The sequence below is a fragment of the Theobroma cacao genome, chromosome 5, assembly GCF_000208745.1.
Source record: "Theobroma cacao cultivar B97-61/B2 chromosome 5, Criollo_cocoa_genome_V2, whole genome shotgun sequence".
Classification (NCBI taxonomy): Eukaryota; Viridiplantae; Streptophyta; class Magnoliopsida; order Malvales; family Malvaceae; genus Theobroma; species Theobroma cacao.
In genome coordinates, this window is record NC_030854.1 from 22,453,607 (window position 1) to 22,478,596 (window position 24,990).

At 32.0% G+C, this 24,990-nt stretch overlaps 1 protein-coding gene across 1 annotated transcript; it reads left to right on the forward strand.

Annotated features, from left to right (window-relative positions):
- Positions 2,071-16,905, forward strand: LOC18598711 (alpha-L-arabinofuranosidase 1). Its single transcript, XM_018121685.1, has 18 exons — positions 2,071-2,485; positions 3,206-3,388; positions 3,753-3,807; positions 4,666-4,877; positions 5,197-5,318; positions 5,433-5,586; positions 6,361-6,430; positions 9,562-9,707; positions 9,819-9,864; positions 9,986-10,038; positions 10,528-10,672; positions 11,423-11,541; positions 11,661-11,732; positions 11,812-11,915; positions 13,217-13,273; positions 13,391-13,589; positions 15,372-15,518; positions 16,571-16,905. Exons 2-18 carry the CDS (start codon positions 3,209-3,211, stop codon positions 16,718-16,720), a joined length of 2,031 nt encoding a protein of 676 aa, XP_017977174.1. The 5' UTR covers positions 2,071-2,485; positions 3,206-3,208; the 3' UTR covers positions 16,721-16,905.

The following is a 24,990-nucleotide window of genomic DNA, read 5'->3' on the forward strand; positions in this document are numbered from 1 at the left end:
TTGTTCATTTTAAGATCATATTGCTTAAAGCTATTTCGAATATGTTCAAGCTCAGATAATTGCTCCACAATAGAACGATTATCAACCATTTTGTAGTTATTGAAATGACTAACTAGAAATTTCTTGTTATTTACATCTTTGGCCATGCATCTTGCTTCCAATTTGTCCAAAAGTTGTTTTGCACTAGTTTCAGATGCATATTGTTATTTTCATTCTAGTACGCATCAAATAATGCATCTGACATTCAATTAAGAATGTGTCCCATGCATATGTAGTAATCATTATCCGATTTTTACCTTAAATGAGTTTGATTTATGGATTCTTCATCACCTTCTTCATCTGGTCTTGGTATATCTAGAACAAAAGAAACTTTGAGAGTGAGGAAGCATATCTTTTTCTGCCACCGAATAAAGTTTTCCTCCTTTAAAGCAATCTAGCATGACAATGTTGGTAGCCATCTCTTTAAGTGAAACCATTTTAAATTCTAGCACCACAAAAAATAAGTCTTAAAATTGTTAGTACAAATGGGGTTTAGATAGATTTTAAAGAATCGGCAAAATCGACTTCAAGGCGAGCCTTTCAATAGACACTATCTTTAAGACTTATTTTATCTCCACCACTCAGTATGCAAAGAGGAATAATGTGAATAGTTTTAGGAATACAATGAAACCAACGTCTAACTCCATCTTGCATTTTATGAGAGTAGATTGCTAAATATATCGGAAGGTTTGTAAAGTTGTTCAGTTTTAGAGCTTACTTTAGTTGATGGGAACTTAAGTTTCTATATTAATTTTCAAAACATAACACTTACCTTGCTCTTGATTTTTTTGTTCTTGTTTTGTTTTTGTTTTGATGTGGCCAAATGGTTGGTGCCAAGCCCTTTATATATACTTGCAAGTATCACTTCTTCAATGACACAACTTTTTCATTAAGCTAATTTTTTGTTTAAAAGATGTTTTTACATTTTGTAAGACGCAACTTTTGGATAAAAAGATGTTTCAATAATGAACTTTTGAAATTGCAACCATTCATTTATAAAACACAATATGAAAAGATAACTTTTCATTTAACCTTATAAAAAGACAATCACTTATTTCGTAAGATATAACTTTTAAGCTTCAATATGCAAAGATAATTTTTCATATCTAAACTTTTTATTTGTGGTGTTTTTCCAATTGTCTAATAATCTTTGAACTATGATAGCTTTCCATGATAAGAGACAATTTTTTTATTTTGAAAATAACCAACATTATCTATTATAACATGTTTGCATGTCATGTTAGTATCATGAGACATAAAATAATAAGTGACATTTTGACTAACATCAATTAGTCAACTGTTAGTTATAAAGATTTATTTTTCTTAAAATAAAAATATAAGGTTTTGATTAAACATAATATAAGAATAAAAATTTATTTAAATTTTCTTAAATAGTTAAGAGACTGTTTTTCTTATATTATACCAAAATAAAAATTATATAAAAAATATAAAAAGGGTGTAATAAATAATAATCAATAATAATGCGTGTATTTATTAGTTGTTTACACTAATATAGTATAAGAGCCTGTTTGGCCTAACTTTTTTTTTAACTTAAAAACTATTATGAAACTCTTATGAAAAATAATAGTTTTTAAAATTAAGTTAAAGTTGTTTGTTAAATTTCTTTTTATAAGTTATAATTTTGGTTAAAATTATCATAAAATGTATTTTTTTTAAAAGGTAATATTGTAATTGTATTTAATATATAAGAATATTTTTGAAACAAAAATAAAAGTTCTCTTGCATTTTTAAAAGAAGAGAAGAAAAAGTTTCTCATAGGAGCTTTTTCAAAAGTTTTTTTTTTTTAAAATTTTATTTTTTGAAAAAAAAATTATTTTTTAAGAGTTTTTAAAATTTATGTTTAGTTTAATTTTTACTTTTTAAAAGGTAAATAAACTGAAAAAAAAAAAAAACCAAATAAACACTAAGTGGACTTCTCTTCCATTTGTATATATTCCGTAATAGTTATGTAATCAGAATGGCATGCTAAGTGCATGTAGAATACCAGTTGGTAGAGCAAAATAAGTCCAAGTTAAGGATAAGCTTTGTTTTAAAAGTCGTTAGCAGTCAACATGGAAGCACAAAATCCAGAAGAGGAAATGAAATGAAGCAATACTGGGACGGGCGGATTCTTAATGACGAGAAAGAGATAAGTACAAGCAGTGCCTACCCTGCGGAGCGGGGGGGGACCACACAGAAATCTTGACTTAAACAAAACAAGTTAACAGTTTGAGTTGCTTGCAATCTACCACCATAGCCCAAATCGCCAAAGCAAAGCAAAGAGAGGAGAGGAGACAAAGATTGGAAGATATAAACAAATAAATACGGTCTTGTTTGCTGACGTGAAAGCAAGGCAAACCGAAAACGATCAAAGCATGGATTAGAGTAGTACAAAAACCAATGTCCTCGGCACTCTCCGTCACTCCCTCCTTCCTTCCTTGACCAGGTAAATCCTTTTTCTCTTCCCCAGAATTTTATGGGATTGTTTTGATCCCTATTCCCTGCACTTTAATCCTTCTCAATTCGTCTTTTTTTAGTTTCTCGAATGCTTGGGTTTCTATACTGAGAGTGTGGCTGAACAAGTGCTGCTTTTTTTTTGCTTTTTGCCCCCTTAATTTCTGGGCAATATCTGAATTTGTTTTGGGTGATAGCATCTTATCACTTCTGTTCCATCTTCTATTCCATTGATCATATCTTTCTTCGTCACTCGGTCATGTTCCCTGCAACTTTGAAAGCAAGTACACTGTCTGATTATTAATGAACTTTCTAGTTTTGTGGCTTTATCTTAAATTTTTCTCATTGTATAGCTGTTAGTCACTGTGTTTTCTATATTTGGCCTCAATTATCTTATTTGCCTACTGCACATCGTTCCCGTTCATGCTCTTCATTTACTTTATGGTTTCCTTTTTCTGTCAATTGATAAGGATAAACTGAATTAGCTATTTTTATGAATTCTGACCAGAGATTTTGTTTATACCTGTCTTCCTTTTAGCTCAATTGATTGTCATATAACTTAATATTACCCTTTATATTGTATGTATTTGCTTTTTTCTATTTACATGAATATCCCCAACACTAACGAGTGTTTTACACACATATGTATACTATACATATATATATATGCATGCTTCGCAATGCTGTTTCTCATGCTGTATGTGGTGAGCAGGCAATGGGTTATCACAAGGTTCCTTGCAGTGTGCTTTTTCTCTTCCTCTTCATCAGTGTTTGCTTTTCCTATCAATGTTTGGCTGATGGAGTTGAAGCAAACCAGACAGCTCAGCTGCTTATAGATGCTTCTGAAGGTTCAGGCCACCCAATACCTGATACACTCTTTGGAATATTCTTTGAGGTTAGTCCGATTAATATTTGCTTCCGATTCAGATGCTTTGTCATTGCATCTTTAATATATCAGACGTCTGACATTACTAACATTTACAAATGTTTCTTTTTTTCTAAAAAAAAAAAATACTTCCCAGAATATATTGATTTATTAGATACTTACTAACATGTCTTCTCTTCAAAAAAAAAAAAAACTAAGATGTCCTCTTGTTCTACCTACCAAAAGATGTTATTCCAGAGAAAACTGACAATTTGAATTACTTTCATCTAGAGCTTTCAGTCTTTCTGCAGTATTTGATTGACCTTGTTTAGTGATGTTATAACATTTCTGTTCGTTGTTGAGCAAGTGCATCCATTTAAAATCTGTCCTACAGGAGATCAACCATGCTGGTGCCGGTGGGCTGTGGGCAGAGCTTGTAAGCAACAGAGGTTTGTTTGAAAACCTTATAATCTTTGGAATTAGAGAGAAATAATAAAAGAAGAAATTCTTTCTTTTGGGTGTTTAAATTATATAATTGGTTGTATACCTACTAATGACAAAAAGTTCAAAGTTCTTGATCTGTGGATTGCAAGTTTGACAGATCAATGTTTTTGGCTAGACTAAAGTACTTGTTTTTATTAGTGCCCAAATGTGAAATCAACCACTTATTCAATTTTTACAACTTTTTACTTTTTCTTTTCTTTGGCTTGGTGAGGGAGTAAGGCATTGGAGGGTGTGGCTGAGATGAAGAGCCAGTCAAAACTTTTGATCACTAGATGGATCATACCTCATTTTCATGGAAGAGATTTAATTTTTAATTGGATCTGCATGGAATTTTGCTACTTTTCTTGTTATAGATTGGTTGATTTTGCTTTGTGTGTGCTCTTTGGTCTCTCTTATTCAGTTTGTATCTCCCTTCTTGTTATTGGTCTGTGCTCTTTTCAATTTGTGGGTTTGGGTTGGTTTTTAAGGTACCTGATATGTTCAATCATTTGGAAGAACTTCATAACTGAGTGCATTATGCTATTCCTTTTAGCCATAACTGTTGATATGAGACGAGCATTTGTTTTTTAATTAATGTGCTTGCACAAGATCTTGTTTTTGAGTTTGATAGCTTGGTGGCTGTAAGCTAGCCTGCTTCAGCAGATTTGATCAACTTCAAATGGTGGAGTCAGAAATACAACTTCTAGATAGTGATTATACTTTCTTTTTAAAAATATAAATCATCAGTAAACAATCTCAAGTCTCTATATTACCATCTGTGTTTGCAGAGGCTGAGAATTGTTATAATGTTTTCTTCTTTCCAGGTTTTGAAGCTGGGGGATCTAATATCCCCTCAAACATTTATCCGTGGTCCATAATTGGGGATGAGTCATCTTTAATTGTGTCAACAGACCGCTCATCATGTTTTGAACGTAACAAGGTGGCCCTCCGAATGGAGGTGCTCTGTGATAGCGAAGGCACTCATATCTGTCCATCTGGGGGAGTTGGTATTTACAACCCAGGGTTCTGGGGCATGGTGAGGACAAATCTGTATCATATTAAATATTATTATATAGATGTCTGAGTCTGTGTGTGTATGTATGTACGTACGTGTATCATGTTTCCTCTCTCTCTCTCTCTCTCTCTCTTTCTTGCTGAAGAATTGAAGTAAAATCTAGACTAATGGGATGAACTTTTCTCTGCCAAGATGTTTTGTTAGTATGTACTTTTTTTTGTCTTAATTGTTTAGACAGCAGGATTGTAAAATCTCAAGCAGCATGTCTGCAAATTTTGTTCCTTTACTTTTTGGTCAAATGTTTGCCAATTTACAGCATTCTACTTCATTTCTCATTCAGAATATTGAACAAGGGAAAAGCTACAAAGTCGTATTTTATGTTCGCTCAACAGCAGCGGTTAATATTTCTGTATCATTTTCGGGCTCAAACGGGTTGCAGACACTCGCTTCTGCTAACATAATGTAAGAACCTGACTAATATACATATAATCTGGAAGGTGTTGTGTGATTAATGGTTCCTTCCTTCCAGAATTTTATTTTTCAGATGCCTTAGAGTGCATATCCTTGCCCTTGCAGAGCTTCTGCTTCTGATGTTTCAAACTGGACAAAGATGGAGGTTCTGCTGGAAGCCAAAGCAACAAACCAAAATTCTAGGCTGCAACTAACAACAACAAAAGAAGGTGTGATATGGTTTGATCAAGTGTCAGCTATGCCTCTGGACACTTACAAGGTTTGTATTTCTTTCTTAACTGTGACATACTGGAAAATGACTAATTTGTGTTTGTGATTTGGTCAGCGACTAATATCTTTCCATAGTATGGTAACCTGATGATATGAGATTTCTTTGTGGGAATAGCTTTGCATATTTAAATTAGTTGTCCTGGCATCATATCTTGATGTTTGTCTTCCTAAAGATGACAAGAGGATGTCCGGATTAAAAATATGTAGTTGGTGGCTTGAAAACTCTGTAGATATATCTTGTAAAATACAAGAAGCAAGTGTATCTGATGAAAATCCATGTATAGAGAATTTTGAAGAGCAATTAACTTGTGGAAGCCAATTAAAACCTAATATGAGTAGAATAATATATTCAAAATGTGAGGAGTCATTACTTCTCATACTTTTGAGCTAAGAAATTGCACTCTTCATCTGTGTACAGAGTGAAAAACACCTTTTGGAATTTTGGTTCTTTGTTTTAGTTTTCTGTTTTTTTTTTTCATTTGAATATAAATATTGTTACCAAACAAGTTTTCCTAGTAGTTTTCAAAAATAAAAAACAGAAATCGAAAAATACTAGCTGATGTGCTATTAGCTTCTAGTTTTTCTTTGGTCATAGTTAGTAATTTACAAAAGTTAAATAAGTTCTGAAAGAACAAGAGGGAGATTGTGCATTATGGGTTGCAGTTTTGTGTTTTTGCTATGACATGAGCTTGTTCACAATTTTAAGCTGTCATACATATTCTATATAATCTTAATCTTTAGTTGTTTAATGATCTTGGCACAGGGGCATGGCTTCCGAAATGACCTCATTGAAATGCTTGCAGATATAAAACCTCGATTTATCAGATTTCCAGGTATTGTACTATGTTATGTGCCTTGCCTGCTTGGGTTGGATTGTTCCATATATAGTCACTATGTTGAAAAATTTCTCTGTCCTTGGGGATGTTTTATTTTTCATTCTGATGATGATCTCTTAACTTCAGTGTCTTGGTTATATTTGCTCCTTATGCTTAGAATAGTTCATTTTTTTGTATACCCGTCTATGATACATTTTCTTTTAGTGAGCCCTTCCTTTATAGCCTCAACCTATCTAGAGGTGGCAATTGGGTAGGTCGTTCATTCGGTCTTGTGTTACTTTGGGTTTCAGTCATTTTGGGTCCAAGTTGTTGACATTTAAAATCATTCACTTTGAGTTAGATTTATATTGCTTAATTAAGTTAAGCAAGGTCTCATTTTCTTGATTGGTGGCTCACGTTCAATTTTGATTTTTGAAATCTTAAAGATAATTGAAAAAATCTTTAGATCATATAAAAGGACAAAAAAAAAAGTTATATACTAATTTAGAATTATTTTACGTCAAATATTAATAATTTGCCCCAAAAAATTCATTAATGATTTTGATTTGGTTGATGCTTTATATTCATCTTTATTACATTGATTATTATCATTTAGTTTACCATTCACTAACTAGGTTCACCATGAATTAGTGTTAAGTCTTACAAGATCAACCTTAACTCCAAAGGTTTGAAGTGACGTTAATTAGTTTCTTAGATGTTTAGAATTTTGTTAAAAGGTAAATAATAAAAAAAAAAAGTATATGAATATAAATATAAACAATGATTTTTATAAATTAAAATTAAAAATATAATTTTTATAAACAACAAAAATCATGGTTATTGTATTACAATACAAGAGAAAGAAAAGAGATCTATGTTCCAGGCTGATGTAGGTGAGTTCTTCTTAAGATTGTCCAGGAAGGGGATTAGGCCCAGGCAAAGCCTGGGGATACCCCTGACCATATTTACAAATAAAAAAAGTAGGAAAAGAGATTTTATATTTTTTAAAGTTATAATAGACTAATAGTTTGTGTTATATCCATGATTTGTAATCAAATTAATATTTAAAAGGGAAATTTTGAATTATACTGAATTTAACTTCTGCTTGTTTTGAGTTTGGGTTAGGCAGGTTCAAGTAGTTGAGCTTTGTGGTCAAATTAGGTTGGCTCCAGTTTGGGTTTGGGTGGGTCTTAGCAGTTTGTTTTAGCTGTGCCAGCTATGTACCCGCCTCATCAGGGTGCCATTTATGTGTCCCAGATGGGTACACCACGTTTTTAACATTTTTTGCATTAATTTTGGGATTCAAGCGCCATACCCATATGAATAGTTTACAGTCCAAGAAGCATCAAACACAGGTATCTTAGGGTGAAGTGAAGATTCCATGTAACAGCATTAGATATTTGGTGTTAAGTTAGCAAGTGGCCTTTTTTACAGATTGATTGGTACTTTTGTTTGTTTTCCCTCTTTTTTCAGAAGATAATAAATATGCATTCTACTAGCTTTTCAAGGCAACATTTAGCAAAGAGTTCAACTGCTAGTCTTTACCATTAAAAAATAAATAAATAAAATAAGCTCAAAGTTTATGCCTCCAAAGACTAATGTTCAAACAAATTACTGCTATGTTTCTGAATGTCCTTTACAGGTTCTGTTGCTTGACTTTTCTTCCTTAGTCAATTATACCAGACCTTCAGTTTTCTTGAATCTTCTCTGAACCAGTTTAGCTCCTTAAAGAAAATATTTAGTCAACTATCTCTTGCCTGGTTGATTTCCTATCTTTTCTTCTACACTTTAATCGATTACACTCTCTATGTAATTATAATTATAAAACCTGCCCTAGCAATGAGAACAGAGAAGAATTATTCATTAAAAATGAGACTTGATCAGTTCGGCATCATAACTTGTGATTACCTTTTCTTTTCTTCCTTTTTGACGTTTGAAGTAGAACAATGGTAAAATAAATTCATTTATACGAGCCATTCCCTACATCCCATTTTGTATGTCCCTATTTGACTTTCATAGAGTTTTTGAAAGAAATTTTGATTCTAGTGTATTTTGTATTAGAATTTTGAACTATTTTTTAAATAATATTGATATTCCATAGTTTTTAAAGCTAAAAAGAAAAAAATGAAAATTAAATTTAGAATATAGAGAAAGTAAGAGCACTAGGTGTTCACAAAAAGGAAAAAAACACAGTTTTGGGACATCCTAAAAAGGAAAGATGAACCAAAAAAAAAGAGATGGAGGGAGTAGTATTTTGTTTGAAGTAAATCATATTGGAGAAAAGCAATTTAATGTAATTAGCACTCTTTTCTATCTAGTAAATACATCCTGTTATTAATTATGAGTATAATTTTCAATTATAAGAAACAAAAATTAATTTAAAGTGGTGATTTAAAAATATAAAAAATAGTGATTTCCTTTTTCGTAAAAAAAAAATTATATCCATGCTTTTATATATATCTATAATATATAGATAAAAATTAAAAAAATATTTTTATATATACCATAGGCCAAGGAAATTTAAACTCGCCCCTGAGGCCCCAACAACCCTGATTTTTTAATTTGAAAATCTGCCCAACCTGATCCCTAATTTTTAAATAAAAATACTAGCCTCTATTTCATGTGGAACTCTTGTGATGACATTTTAGAAAGATTTATTTTCTGAACTAGGTCACATGGGGAAAATTTCATGTTAAATATTAGTAGATCGATTCTCAAATCTGCTGTATCATTTATCTTGTTTCTTTTAATTTGTAGCTGCTATCCTTATGATGTGTTTTTAAGCAATATTGTTTTAGATGTTTTATTTAGTATTGATGTATAGTTTATTAGATGGTTGTTTAAAATCACAGAATTCCTACTAAAATTCTTGGAACCTTGGCTGAGCTTCAACCTATGACGTAATTCAATTGGGAACTCTTCTGACAACATTTTATAAACAGTGTTTTGTGAATCAAATACCTGTAGGAAATTTCTTTTTCATTCAATGTAAGTAGATCCTTCAGTTCTATAATCTGCTGTATCATTTTCCTTATTAGTTTTATTTGCTGCCTGCTGTCCTTATGATGTGTTTCCAAGCATTATTATCTTAGATTTCTCATAAGTTAACAGCTAAAAAATGCTACATATTCTTAATTATATTGTATTAGGTGGCTGTTTTGTGGAAGGTGAATGGTTAAGAAATGCATTTCGCTGGAAAGAAAGCATTGGACCTTGGGAAGAAAGACCAGGGCATTTTGGTGATGTTTGGATGTACTGGACTGATGATGGACTTGGTTACTTTGAGTTTCTTCAAGTGGGTATCTTATCCCTTTGTAGGATTTTATCGAGTTCTTCTGAACATGAAGTACTTCAATTTGCACTGTTTAAGTGCATAACATTTTAAATTATTATTATCTTACTGCAGTTAGCAGAGGACCTTGATGCATTGCCAATATGGGTGTTCAACAATGGTATTTTGCATGTGCATCACCCTATTCATTATTTGTTTTCTTTCCTTTTCAAGTTATGTAACTTATTTACTATTGTCTATGGTCAATTTACCTTTTCCTTGTGCTGTATCAAAATTTACAGGAATTAGTCACAATGATCAAGTTGATGCATCCACCATTTTACCTTTTGTGCAAGTAAGTCTCCGTGATTCTTCCGTGTTCCCATGACAGTGGTTAGAAAGATTATTTTCTGATTAATATAAGGGAATCAGGTTTAAATACCACATGAATTTAGTGTTCATATAAGATAACAAGAAGGAAAAAGTAATCTATCTGTCTAGAGATACTGGCTTAAACTAATTGGAAAAGGGTGAGGATCAGCACTTGCTCCAGTGGAAATTTAAGTTCTCTAAATTTAATTGATTGAATGAGGTAGGATATGGAAGGGTTGGGATTTGAGGGTTTTGAAATCCAGTGGTTCCAGTGTAGCCCAACTTTTTCATAATTTTCTCTTTCTTTCCAAGAAACAAAAGTTTATAATGCTTCATTTTTTTTAATTAAATTATATATTTTAAAACCCTCTGCATCTGTGAGCTTTAATTAGATTAGAAGACAGGATGGTATTAGTAGATGTGGTACTACTTGTTTTATACTGTGTTATTGTTTATAATGTGTTGATTGCAGGAAGCCCTAGATGGTATTGAGTTTGCTAGAGGTGATCCGAATTCTGAGTGGGGTGCTGTTCGAGCTGCAATGGGACATCCAGAACCTTTTGACTTGAGATATGTTGCTATTGGGAATGAGGATTGTGGAAAAAAGAATTACCGAGGTCTGGATACTTGTCTTGCACTTGCATATGTATATATATTTGATAGTGAGATGGCAGTTATAAATGAGAATCTTTTATGCAGGCTTTTTGACATTAATTCATTTCACTAGTAAGTCTTTTTGTTAAAACTAGTTTAGCAAATGAAGACAAATTCTCATTGTATTGTCTGTATGAAGGTGGATATAGTGTCTGGTCCTTGATATCTGATGTTGCCAAATTTCAATAAAGAGGTGTCTTAGGAGACACGGAAAGCATGCACAAGGATTGCTGGTACTTATTTATTATTTAAGTGGAGCTGCTTGCTTTCAAGAGTTAATGAATTTGCTCTTGCTGTTACTGGTTTCTTAATTTGATGCGTGTGACTGAGGAAGCATAGGAGCTCATCCAATGAGCTGCTAATGCAGTTTCCTTATCTTTTTGTTCCTGGTGTAGTTTCAGGAATATCAACGTTTGGTTTCACATTGTGGTTGGGTTGCAAACCTCTGAATTTGAAAAGCATGCTTGAGAAATTGTGGTTTGGCAAACCATGGTGTAAAGCCATTTTTCCTTCAATCCTTGTTTTGGAGTGAAATTTTTGAATCCATCTGGCATTGCAGTTGCTGTCCAAACCACTTAACCACCTTTTTGTTACCCTAATGCAATGCCAAGTTCTAAGTCAACCACTGTGTTTCTTTAGTGGCAAATGGTTATTTCATTTAAAAATTTCAGACAGTTTAGAGACTCACTTTTTTATTATTTTGGATTGAGCAGGAAATTACCTCAAGTTCTATGATGCTATAAGACGTGCCTACCCAGATATCAAAATGATTTCAAACTGTGATGGATCTTCTCACCAGTTGGACCACCCAGCTGACTTTTATGATTTTCATGTAAAGTTCTTGACATGGCGGGCTTAGTTCTTTCTTTGTTTCTTTTGCTCCTTTTCTGTTTCTATAAAGAATATGGATGGATGGGATGATGAACAGCTTTTTCCTTGATTTCTTAATAGGTTTATACATCTGCCAGCAACTTGTTTTCCATGTCCCATCAATTTGATCATACATCACGAACGGGTCCAAAGGTATGTTAAGGTGGTTATCAATAACATTTTGATATTTGGATTTGGCTGTCTGATGATTCTGTCATTCAACGCATTGCAGGCCTTTGTTAGTGAATATGCTGTCACTGGAAAAGATGCTGGCACTGGAAGTCTTTTAGCTGCACTCGCTGAGGCTGGATTTCTTATTGGACTGGAAAAGAACAGGTCTTTTTTTTTTTTTAATAAAACATATTGCATTTGGACATATAATATTGTCAGGTCCCTCCCTTCAGGATTAAGATTTTCAAGTAAATATATAGGGTTAATTACATCTTTAATACCCAAATTATAGTAAAATTGCCGTTTTCATACTTGAAGAAAAAAAATTGTAATTAAGTACTGGAACTATGCCTTTGTTCGTCACTGCTCACCAAATACAATCAATAAGAACGTGGCACCTTCTAAAAAAGTCACATCATTTTTCTTTTAAAAAAAATTCCAAAAATTTTTATTTTTATAATTAAAAAATAAAAACCTGGGAAATAAAAATTAAAAAAATTAAGAATAAATAAAGAATTGGAAAAATTAGAGAAAATCAGAAAAAATAAGAAAAAAATCTGGTAGAGAGAAAAAATGGGAAGAAAAATTTAAAAGGGGAAAGGGAGAGGGAGACAGAAGAGAGGGCTGCCCCTGCCAGCCGGCAACCCCTTCCCCTCCCCTACCCTCTCCCTTCTCTCTCTCTTCACTTCCTCTCATTCCCTCTTCTCTCTGCCGATTTCCCTCCGGTCTTTTTTTATTAATTTTTTTGGATTTTTTTTCCAGAATTTTGCTTTTTCTGGATTTTTTGTTTTTATTTTTAATTCAATATTTTTTTAAATTGAGATAAAAATTAGAAAAAGGAAAAGATAATAACATGGGATGTTTTTAGATGCATGACATGTTCTGCTTTGGTGTTTATGGATACATTATCCTTTGGCTAACGAAGTTAGTTTAATGTGTAATCTGTTTAATGGAATGAAAATTAGAGTACTTAATTGCAAATTTTTTTCAGATACCAAATCGACACTTCCACAATAGTTTGGGTATAAATATGTAATTAACTCAAACATTTATCTTTTGTAGTACTGCAACCTGCTCTTAAGGATGGTCCCAGAGATGCCTCATTCTAATTTTCCAGGATGGGCCTATGCTGGGCTCTTAATGCAAAGCCCAACTGGCTGGCACATTAGTAAATGTGTCAGAGGTTGATTTACTATTTTTGGGTTTCTTCCAAACAACTTTAAAGTTTTACTACAATAATTGGCTCTTTGCTGAAGACTTTTTAAAATGCTAGCACTAACATGGGAAATTGGACGAAACTCTAGTGCAACAAATCTGATACATTGGATGAAACTCTAGTGCAACAATTCTGATACATTCTTGTATAACTGTTAAAAGTGTTTCTAGCTCACAATTGTTTATATACCTAAAATGTGCTTCAAGATCAATTTTTTAGTAGAAGCTACTGAATATTTTCTTTCCTGCAGTGATGTTGTTCAGATGGCTAGCTATGCACCACTTTTTGTAAATTCCAATGACAGGCGGTATTTTTCTTAATGTTCTCTTTCTCTTTCTTTTTAATTTCTATTTAAAATTTAGAATTTCCTTATGTAATTCTCAATTATGTTATAAATTTAATGTTGACAAACTTTGTTGTTAAGGTGGAACCCAGATGCAATTGTCTTCGATTCCTATCAGGTATATGGGACTCCTAGCTACTGGGTGCAACATTTTTTCATAGAGTCAAGTGGAGCGACTCTTCTTAATGCAACACTTCAAACAAATTCCTCTATGTCCCTTGTTGCTTCTGCAATTACTTGGCAAACCTCAAAGGATGACCAAACGTACATAAGAATAAAGGTTTGTAACATGGAGATCATGACATTTTTCTGGAAATGTGTTTAGAATTTAGGTAACTTACTTATTATATGTGCATTCCTCTTGCCTAACAATATTAGTAGCATAATTATCCATGTGCTTGCAAACCTCCTTAGGTACCAAGGGTGTGTGAATATGCTTAACAATCTAAAATCTGTACTTTAACGTATGGAAGTTCATGCTACACATCTTTAAATAAGGAAAATTCTTCAGACTTGATTTCCCTGAATGTGCATTACGTAGAAGAACCTTGTTGCACCTATATATATATATATAGATAGATAGATAGATAGATAGTCTCTTGGTATGTATAAATGCATGAAATTGTTGCTTTGTTCCTTTTTGGTGCATGTATTTGCACATTCAGGTTGTGTAATTGGTTATTGTTACCCTTCCTCTTTATTTTGGCCATTGTCAGTCAAAAGTTTTGCAGCCCCATCGACCTTATATTTTTTACATAGATATTTGCTTCATAGATTGGACCTATGGTTTACCAGCCCTGATGTCAGATTACCAAAAAATCGAAGCTCAGTGTTTGTGGGATTTTTTTTTTTGTCTGTTAATTTCTGACACCAGTAGATTGTTGAGGTGAAGAGTTTGGCATTTCAGAAGAAAGCAGAAGAATGTGAGAAACAAATATATTTTTGTGCTGAATATCAGTTTAACATTTCTCAATTTTCTAAAATCCAACTAACTTTTCAGGAAGGGGGTTGATGTAGAATAGTAGCAAAATGAAGGATTGAATATTAGGAAATTTTAGTCTTAGAAGAAAAAACAAGCTGATGAGGAGAATAATTGCCCTTTGGAGGTTAAGGGGTCCTAAATTCTTTAACTTGAGGCCTTATGGAGTCACCCAGCAAGTAGTATGACTCTGTACCACACTTGACAAACCAAACTTTGACACCAAGGGTTCTTAAGCCTTACAGCTAGGAGATGCATGACCTGTTGTTCAACGAAAGCATGTCTAAACTTCATCTATTCATCATCTTCTAAGCTAGCACAGCAATAGAAGGTTACTTTTAGCAGGACACGACTAAGGAGGTGTTACTTTAGAATGCTTCAGCCTTAGGTATCCTTAACAATGAAGCAATGCTAAAGAAATTCATTCCTCAATTATTTTTAGGTTGGTAGCTAAGAATATGGGCTTGGCTTGCATCAAATATATCCTTGATGAGTACAAAATATGCTTCTTAACTTAAAAAAGCATGATAATAAGGCATAGTTATATTTATCCTAACCTATACAATATCTTTGGATCAGGCCTAACATTAATTGAAAACCTTTAATCTGGAATTCTTTGGCACATCAGGTATTCCTTCTTGATTCTACTGTTGGGGGTTGTAGTTATACGTTTGTTGCTCAGAAGACTGTCAACTATGGATTCTGAAGATGAATTCGTCAAATCCATTCCAGTATAAACTTAAGTATATTAGAAATCTAAAATGAAGTACAGACAGGACTGTTTGTGGTGCAAAAGTAGACTGCATTACTTAATTTTTTTTTTTTAATTTTATGCATTACTCAAATTTCATTTTTGATGGTACATTAGTCAAAAAGAAAAAACTATGAAGGATAGCTCGAGAATGTTGATGGTTTGGAATTCACATGTTTGACATTTTGGAATTTACATGTTTCTTAAAATCTCATCAATTAAATATCAAAATCATTTACTTAGTCCAATCATCAGCCCACAAAATGAAAAGATATGATTGTCTTTGATTTTGTGGCTTATATCACACTTTTATGCAAAATATTACTTTTCAGGTTGTAAACTTTGGGAGCAATTCAGTGAATCTCAAAATTTCTGTGAGTGGGTTGGATCCAAACTCTGTAAAGCTGTCTGGTACAAAAATGACTGTTCTCACATCCACTAATCTGATGGATGAAAATTCCTTCAAGGAGCCAACGAAGGTAAAAGAGCCACTTTTCCCTGCTTTTCATTCATTGTTCAGAAAGCATGTTCTCTACTTTGCACAAAAGTCTGTACATCTTTGCATAAGTGTTGCAATGGCCTTCACCTTTATACTGTGTTAGCTTCTCAAAATTTTTTTTGTTTGCTTTGATTAGTAACCTCACAAATATATCAAAAGTTAAGAAGATAATCCAATGCCAAAAGTAAAATATTATACAATAAAGATTATATGCTTCTACTCTATTCAGGTCCTCATTATTACCTTCTTATATTCAGTGCAATCTTCAGTTGTTCATATAAGTGAAGGATCCTCTCATGACTAATTTGAAAAACAACACACCACCTTCCTCTCTAATATTTTGGATCATCACAGTCCTTTTGGACTCTGGAGTCCTAATCCCAGCCAACGCTTGTGTCTAGCAAGATTAGCTCTATTTCTGTCTTCCAACATTGTCTTTATTTTCCTTTTTCCAACTTTAATATGCATTCCACTCATTCTTAAATTTGTTTTGTTTATCACGATTTTATTCTCATATTGTTTTAAGGGTTGTTTAGTTGCATACTTCAATTAACTTTTATCTCATGTAATTAATATTCAAATTCTAATCTTCATTACCCTAATTAAGTGCCTTTAAGTGCTGAATATGCACCTCTATTTGAATTGCAAGACTTTCATTGACTAGATTTGGGCTATTTTGTTGTGGTGCATTGTACTGATTGCATGACAGATAACTTAGAGAACCAATAGCCAACAGAGAGGAGAAATAAATGCAAACCCATTCCATGATAATCTAGTTCGCCAACGTAAGAATTAAGTCTGTTTATGATAGTCACAGTTTGATGCATATCTCATAAGAACTTATTTGCAGTGCAGTTATTACCTTTATTTGTTCCCAGATGGTTTGCTTCAACAAAATGATATAAATTCCCGAAACTTGGGATTGTTGTCTTATGCATTATTAACATGAGTAATCAAGAAACAGATAGAAACTTGATACTTAGATCTTAAAACATTTAAACTACACTTAACTTTCTCTGTTGATGTGTGCAGGTCGTACCGACTGAAAGTCTGCTAAAAAATGCAGACAAGGAGATGACTGTCCAACTTTCACCACATTCATTCACTTCAATTGATTTGTTAAAAGAGTCTGTCAGTCTTAGAATCACAGAAGCTGATTCTACCTCTGTATCTTCAATTTGAAATAACTAAGCTATTGAAGTTATATGCAATAAAAAATGATCCATTGAATAACGATAAATCATTAGCACTATATATGTGCTTGTTGTCTTTGCATCCCATCCCTGCAAAGTATCAGATGCGCCCAAACTCTGTTGTAAATAATTTACTATGTTGTGTCTATTTAGTTTCAAGCTTGTTTATCTATTCATAAGCCTTTGGTTTTTCATTTCCAACGTTAATGTTTAAAAAAAAAACAAAACTTTAATTATATTTGACGGCAGGGTGTTAGGTTGCATTGGTCATTTCAGGTGGAAAGAAATTCAAACTCTTTTCAGGTTTGAGTAGTATTCGATTCAAGTTATTTTGAGTTTGAATCATTTTCAATTCATGTTGATTAGTTTTAAAGTTAACTTGGGTTGGGTTCAGATAAATTATTTCGGTGGATTCAAATGTTATAAATATCAATTGTATCAAGATCATTAAGGCGCTATAGGCTACCCCAAGGGCCGAAACTATACATCTAGCCTACAAGGCCTTTTCCATATCGTCGGCCCTAATAGAGTACACCACAAAAAATTTTCATTCAAGAGTGGAGAGCTAAAGAAGTCGCCACCTAAATTTAGTAACGAGCTTGGTGAGAGAGATAATGATGACCTGTTAATGTATGCTCTATAGCTAATTGATTGGACATAGAGGAATGTTATGTTATTTTAAGTATTACATTTATTAATAAAGGTATTTTTTATCTTTATACTTGTGTGTAATTGTTATAAGATACTATTAATATAAAGTTCATGTAATAAACATGTTTTGCAGGAGGAATGGTAAACTTTTATAATTATGAAAATTTTATTGCATTAAAGCATTAATCTTAAATGTTTTTAGTCAATGCTTTATCAAGATTGGAAATTGATAAAGCTAAGAGATCGACACATGATTATGCCCTTCACTTATGAAGTTGTGCAATCAATCTCATAAGTTGAAAAATGAGATAGTTGGAAGCTTAAAAGATGAGACTTTAAAGTTTGTAATTAATAAATACCTCATCATAAGTTGAAAAATGAGATAGTTGGAAGCTTAAAAGATGAAACTTTAAAGTTAGTAATTAATAAATACCTTATCAAATATTAAGTAACATGATTAAGTTGCCTTTGATCATCATAGCAAAACCAGAGGTCTTTTCATTGTTGACTTGTTGACTCATTCAAGATCAACTTTAACAAAAATATGTATATAGTGTGACAAATGGATCTTCCTTACTTTGGATAAGTCACTCATGATCAGATAATGTTTGAGGTAATCATTTGACGAAACACATGTGATTTGTTTAGCCAAAAAGTGTCACCTAATAAATCTAAGAGTTATATTGAATGCAATTGATAAGCTTGGTTATCTACTTAATTTAATATATCATGATTTGTTGAGTCGTTCAAGATTATGGTATGTTAAATGGGATCCTAGCCCATTAAGAAATTAAGAAATTCTCGACTTAATAGTATTTTGAATAAAAGGGTGGGAGAAACCAACAATAAGATTTAGATTTTTTCTTAAATTGGTTTTAAATGCATAAATCACTTATACACTTAATTTTAAGTTATTCAGTAGCTAGAAACATGAGTAGCGGTGTATCACTTTGTACCATATTAGATGCTTAAAAAGACCCAACATGCCAAATTTCTTAAATTGGCATAGAAATTGAGTCATTCTCAAAGTAAAGAAAAAATGCATGACCTTAAAAAAGCTTTACCAACAAGCCTTACTGAGGATGCTAATGATCAAGCATAGAATTCTTATTAAAATCACTAGAAATATGCTCGTGCTTTGCGCTCAGGTGATATAACAGTGTATTATGTCAAAAGAAGGGTTGTATGATACCTGTCTAATTATGACTTGCCTTCATAAAGAGAAATAATGTACTTTGTCAATTCCATTCTTAGCACTGCAAAAGAATTGCATGTACAACCCCCATCAAGCATGAGGCAAAATAACACTTCTCAATTGCAGCAAAACTGATCATGCAAAAAAGACCTTACAAAAGCAATCTGTACAACCTTAATGAAACCATAAAGCACGAAAGAACCAACTAGTATAAACAATTGTACAACCCCCATCAAGCATGTTTCTCAACTGCAACAAGCCTGATCATTCAAGAAAACCTCGTAAAAGCAATTCGTACAGCCTCAATAAAAACATAAAACACAAAAGAACTAACTAGTAGAAACAACTGTACAACCCCCATCAAGCATGAGGCAGAATAACACTTCTCAACTGCAGCAAGACTAATCATTCAAGAAATCTCCGTAAAAGCAAGCTGTGCAACCCCAATAAAAACATAAAACATAAAGGAACCAACCAGTAGAAACAACCAATTATAAAGCATTCTACAATATAAAGGGTAATTATAATAGTTTCAATCATTCTTTACATTCATTCCCATCTTAATAACAAAATGCATCCTTCAACGTAATTTGTCAATACATTGCCATCATTCTAAGTATATACAAAATCAAGATGGTTTGTTAATATATTGCCATCATTTTAAATATATACAAAATTCATCATGTAAGTGTTTTACACAGCATGTGCCTTGATGCAAAAATATAAGGCATTGTAACATGTGGCTGGCAATCTAAATTCATTGGTTGGTTGGCAAGCTCGGGTGGGTAAAAATTTTTAATTCAAGTTGGTGTAGCATCAATGATTAGGTTTGGAGTGTGGCCTACATCTATAAAGTCACAGTAAATAATTTTAGTACAGAACTCTTATTTGATTCTAGGATGTGCATTTGTTATGCCAAGTTTTATATTTTTGATGGGCAATTCTTCTTCCTAGCTTGTGCTGGCATGCTTTGAGGTGTGCAATCTAGGCAAAGCTCTCTAACTATATGACTGCTTATTGGTGATGTTGGAGGTTCTTGGTTTTGTAATTCAGATGTTGGTGGAGGCATTGTTGATACAGTTGCACTAGTAACAGTGGGAGTTAAGGATTGTTGGTGGAGGCATTGTTGATACAGTTGCACTAGTAACAGTGGGAGTTAAGGATTGTTGGTCTTCGATTTCATTGTAGTCAAACATTTTGTAATTGGCAAGGCTTGCTTTTACTGTTCTTGAGGTCAGACCTATAATGAATATTCTTGTCCTTTGGATTAGGGCTTTTAGAGGTCCAAGCAATGTCATTCAATTGATAGTCTTCAGTGCTGCAAGCTTTGTAATTGTAGCTCCCACTAATTTCTCTACCGGTTTTCCAAATGCCACCAATTCCATTTGTCTTGTAGGATCTTCCATAGTGAATTGTATGCAGTATCTAAAAGAGATAGATATTATTAGAAAGTGAAATCAGTAGTGGATAAAGCTATTTTGCTAGTCGAAGTAATATAGTGGTATTTGTATTCACAAACAATGTAGTAAAACTTTTTCTTAAGTCTAATTGTTCAAGAAATATCAAAACCAGCAGTGAATGTTTTTGATTTGTATTCAAGGAACAAAAAAATTTTGAAAAGTTAGTTTAAGATTTCCATAGTTCTTTATGTACCAAACATAGTATTCTTGATTAAAAGGGAAAAGTTGTTTCTCGAATCTAGAATGTTATAATTTTAGTTCTTGATTTCAAGAAGTGTAATTCACATCCAAAGGGAAAAACTTTCATTAAGTATGGAAAAAAAACTGTCTTAGTAAAAATGTAAATGTGAAAAACATCATTTCCATTTGTTTACTTATGTTGGCATTGGTGTTTTCTCTTCATATTGCGCACACGAGTCTTTTCCAACACTAGAAATACAACCTTACTCCGTATTCATCACAGGAATTGTAATATCATCCATTTATGTAATCGAATATTAGTTATCATGGTTGTCACTTTGAACCTAGTGTACTGAAATGTGCATAAATTCTTAGGTAATGATCAATGGATGGCTTTCGCTTCACATTCCTCAAGGTAAACCTCTAATTATGATCTGTTTGAATAAAAAATGAAAAAAAAATCAACTTAAATTCATTTATAAGATTATAAAATCATTTAACGTGAGTAATTAAGTTTTTAAAGGCATTAGTGACTATAAATAGACTTGTCTTATCAATAGATGACTTTCGCTTCACGTTTCCCAAAATTTACATCCAATTATGATCTGTTTTAACAAAAAATAAAAAAAATTCAACTTAAAATTATTTATAAGATTATAAAACCTTTGAAAGCGAGTAACTAGTCTTTTAAAGGTATGAGTGACTATAAATGGACTTTTCTTATCAATGGTTGGTTTTCACTTCATATTTTTCGAGGAAAACATCTAATTATGATCTGTTTTAATCAAAAATAAAAAAAAATTAACTTAAAATCATTTATAAAATTATAAATCCATTTAAAGTGTGTAACTAGATTTTCGAAGGCATGAGTGACTATAAATGGATTTTTCTTATCAATAGATGGTTTTCGCTTTACGTTTCTTTAGGTTAACATCCAATTATGATATGTTTTAACTGAAAATGAAAAAAATTTAACTTAGAATCATTTATAAGATTATAAAACTATTTAAAGCTAGTAACAAGTATTTCGAAAGTATGAGTGACTATAAAATAGACTTTTCTTATCAATGGATGGTTTTCGCTTCACGTTTTCTGAGGTAAACATCCAATTATGATATGTTTTAGCCAAAATGAAAAAAAAAATTCAACTTAAAATCATTTATAAGATTATAAAACCATTTAACATGAGTAATTAGACTTTCGAAGGTATGAGTGACTATAAATGGACTTGTCTTGTCAATGGATGACTTTCGCTTCATATTTCTCAAGGCTAACCAATTATGATATGTTTTAACAAAAGATGAAAAACAATTCAACTTAAAATCATATACAAGATTATAAAACTATTGAAAGCGAGTAACTAGTTTTTCAAATGCATAAGTGACTACAAATGAATTTTCTTATCAATAGATGGCTTTCGCTTCACATTTCTCTAGATAAACATCCAATTATGATCTGTTTTGACTGAAAATGAAAAAAAATCAACATAAAATGATTTATAAGATTATAAATTCATTTCAAATAAGTAACAAGTTTTTCGAAGGCATGAGTAACTATAAGTGGACTTTTCTTGTGAATAGATAGTTTTCGCTTCATGTTTTCTAAGGTAAACATTCAATTATGATCTGTTTTAATCAAAAAAAAAACTCAATTTAAAATCATTTATAAGATTATAAAACTATTGAAAGCGAGTAACTAGTCTTTCGAAGGTATGAGTGATATAAATAGACTTTTCTTTTAATGGATGGCTTTCATTTCATGTTTTTTGAGACAAACATCCAATTATGATCTGTTTTAATTAAAAATAAAAAAAATTCAAATTAAAATCATTTATAAGATTATATATCCATTTAAATCGTGTAACTAGTTTTTTGAAGGCATACATGACTATAAATAAACTTTTCTTATCAATTGATGGTTTTCACTTCACGTTTTTTTAGGTAAACATCCAATTATGATATGTTTTAATCAAAAATGAAAAAAAAATCAACTTAAAATCATTTATAAGATTATAAATCCATTTAAAGCGAGTAATTGATATTTCGAAGGCATGAGTGACTATAAATAGATTTTTTTAGTCAATGGATGGCTTTCGCTTCACGTGTTCCTAGGCAAACATCCAATTATGATCTGTTTTAGCCAAAAGTGAAAAAAAAGTTCAACTTAAAATCATTTATAAGATTATAAAACCATTTAACATGGGTAATTAAGCTTTCGAAGGCATGAGTGAATATAAATGGACTTTTCTTATCAATGGATGGTTTTTGTTTCACGTTTCCCAAGACTAACATCCAATTATGATCTGTTTTGACAAAAAATAAAAAAAATTCAACTTAAAATCATTTATAAGATTATAAAATCATTGAAAACGAGTAACTAGTATTTCAAAAGCACGAGTGACTATAAATAGACTTTTTTTAGTAATGGATGGCTTTCGCTTCATGTTTCTTGAGGCAAACATCCAATTATGATCTGTTTTAACCGAAAATGAAAAAAAATTCAACATAAAATTATTTATAAAATTATAAATCCATTTAAAACAAGTAACTAGTTTTTCGAAGGTATGAGTGACTATCAATGGACTTTTCTTGTCAATAGATGGCTTTCGCTTCACGTTTTCTAAAGCAAACATCCAATTATGATATGTTTTAGCTAAAAATGAAAAAAAATCAACTTAAAATCATATATAAGATTATAAAACCATTGAAAGCTAGTAACTAGTCTTCCGAAGGCATAAATGACTATAAATGAACTTTTCTTGTCAAAAGATGACTTTCATATCCAAAGTTGTTGGGGGAATCTGTTAAAGTGACAAAAATCTAAACAAGGAAAAGAACAAAAACAAATCAATGAGAAAATCTAAAAAAATAACTTCAAAGAAAAAAAGTAAAAGTTTTAGAAACTTAGATTGCTTCCTAAGAAGTGTGTCTTTATAGTCATTAGCTTGACTATAACATCCCTTTTTGCTCTTCTTTATCCATAGAATTAGGCTTGAGGCTTAGTCCATTAACCATGAATGTGTTAGTATCCTTACTATCAATCTCTATTATACCACAAGGATAAACCTTTACCATATTAAAAGGACCCAACAATCTTGCCTTGTGTTTTCATGGAAAAAGCTTGAAGCGTGAATTAAAAAGTAACACTTGCCATCCAACCTCAAAATCAAGACAATTGGGAAGTGGTGGAAGATGCTCATCATGCGACTACTTGGTTCTGATATGTGGATATGATGGCTTTAATTTAAAGGTTAGTGCTTGCTAACTTCTTGGTGGAGAAATAGGCTTACCCTTGCCCTCAGCAAGTCAATCCACTCTATATCATCTATTTGAAGAGGCAAGATGCTTAATTGCATTAAAAATATCAAACTCAACTGCCTCCTCTCCAACTTTAAAAGTTATCTTGCCTTCTTTCACATCAATGATTTCGCTCATAGAATCCAAGAATGGTCATCCCAAGATTAGAGGAATTTTCTCATCCTCTTCCATCTTAAGCACAATGAAGTCCACTAGAATGTAGAGATGTCCAACTTTAACCAACACATCCTTTATAATCCCAATAAGGTACCTAATTGTTCTACCTACTAACTACAAAGAAACTGTACTTGGTTGTATCTTTTTAAGTCCAAGTTTCCCTGCAATAGATATAGGTATAATTGAAACACTAGCACCCAAATCATACAAAGATTTAGAAAATTTAAAACTGCCAATAGTACAAGGGATAGAAAAACTCCTTGGAGGCTTAAGCTTTGGTGAAAGCTTACTTTGAATTATAGCATTGCACTTCTTAGTAAGTACAATTGTCTTAAAATCTTTCAATTTCCTCTTTTTAATCAAGATGTCTCTTAGGAACTTAATATAGCTTGGCATCTGTTCCGAAACTTCAATAAAAAATCAATTTTCAAACAAAGAATCAAACATTTAACTATAACAGGTATAATTTTTTAGAAGAAAACGCGACAACCTTATTTTTGTTGTCATTGAACCACCTATCGAATAATAAGAAAATTTAGATTGAATATGAACAATAGACATTTAAACTTAAAAGCCAATATAGAAGTTAAAAAATAGCCACCAAAAGCTTTGGATTATCCTGATAAGTCCTTAGGAAGTGGAAACAAAATCTCAGTGCACTCAATGTGGAATTCTAGAAACATCCATAGGAAATGCATTTTTTAAAATGAAAACCAACACATAAGCGCGTTCTCCTACGTTGCATTTCTCTCACACTAACGAGAGCTTGCCACGTTGTGCAGTAAATTTCTTTCTTCCTTTATTTATTAGGCAATTTTTAACACTCAATTCTTTGGATTTTCTCTTTCTGGTTTTTGATGACTCTTTCTCACATGGTGAGATTTTTCTTTATAACTTTACTGTCAGTGTCTTCATTTTCTCGTTTAATTGAAGGTTAATTATCCACCGGATAGAGATAGGAATTATGATATATTGAAAGTTATTTCCAAAATACAATGATGAAGTTGATCATTTTTCACGATTTGTTTTTTAAAAAATTATATTTTATATAATAAAAGTTTAGATAATACCTACACTACTTTTTATGGTTTAAACCTTTGTCACACTACATTTAGTGATTTTTTTTTTCCAAAGAGAGAGAGTGCGTGTCCAGTTGGCTTTGCTCATTTAGACATTTCTCTATACCGACGAGAGAGAGATTGATTTTTGTTGACTTGTCTACTCTTGAAAATGTATTGAGACATTGGATTGATGTCTGGCAAAGTGGCTGCTTAACTTGTCCTTGTTCAGTCAAGATTGT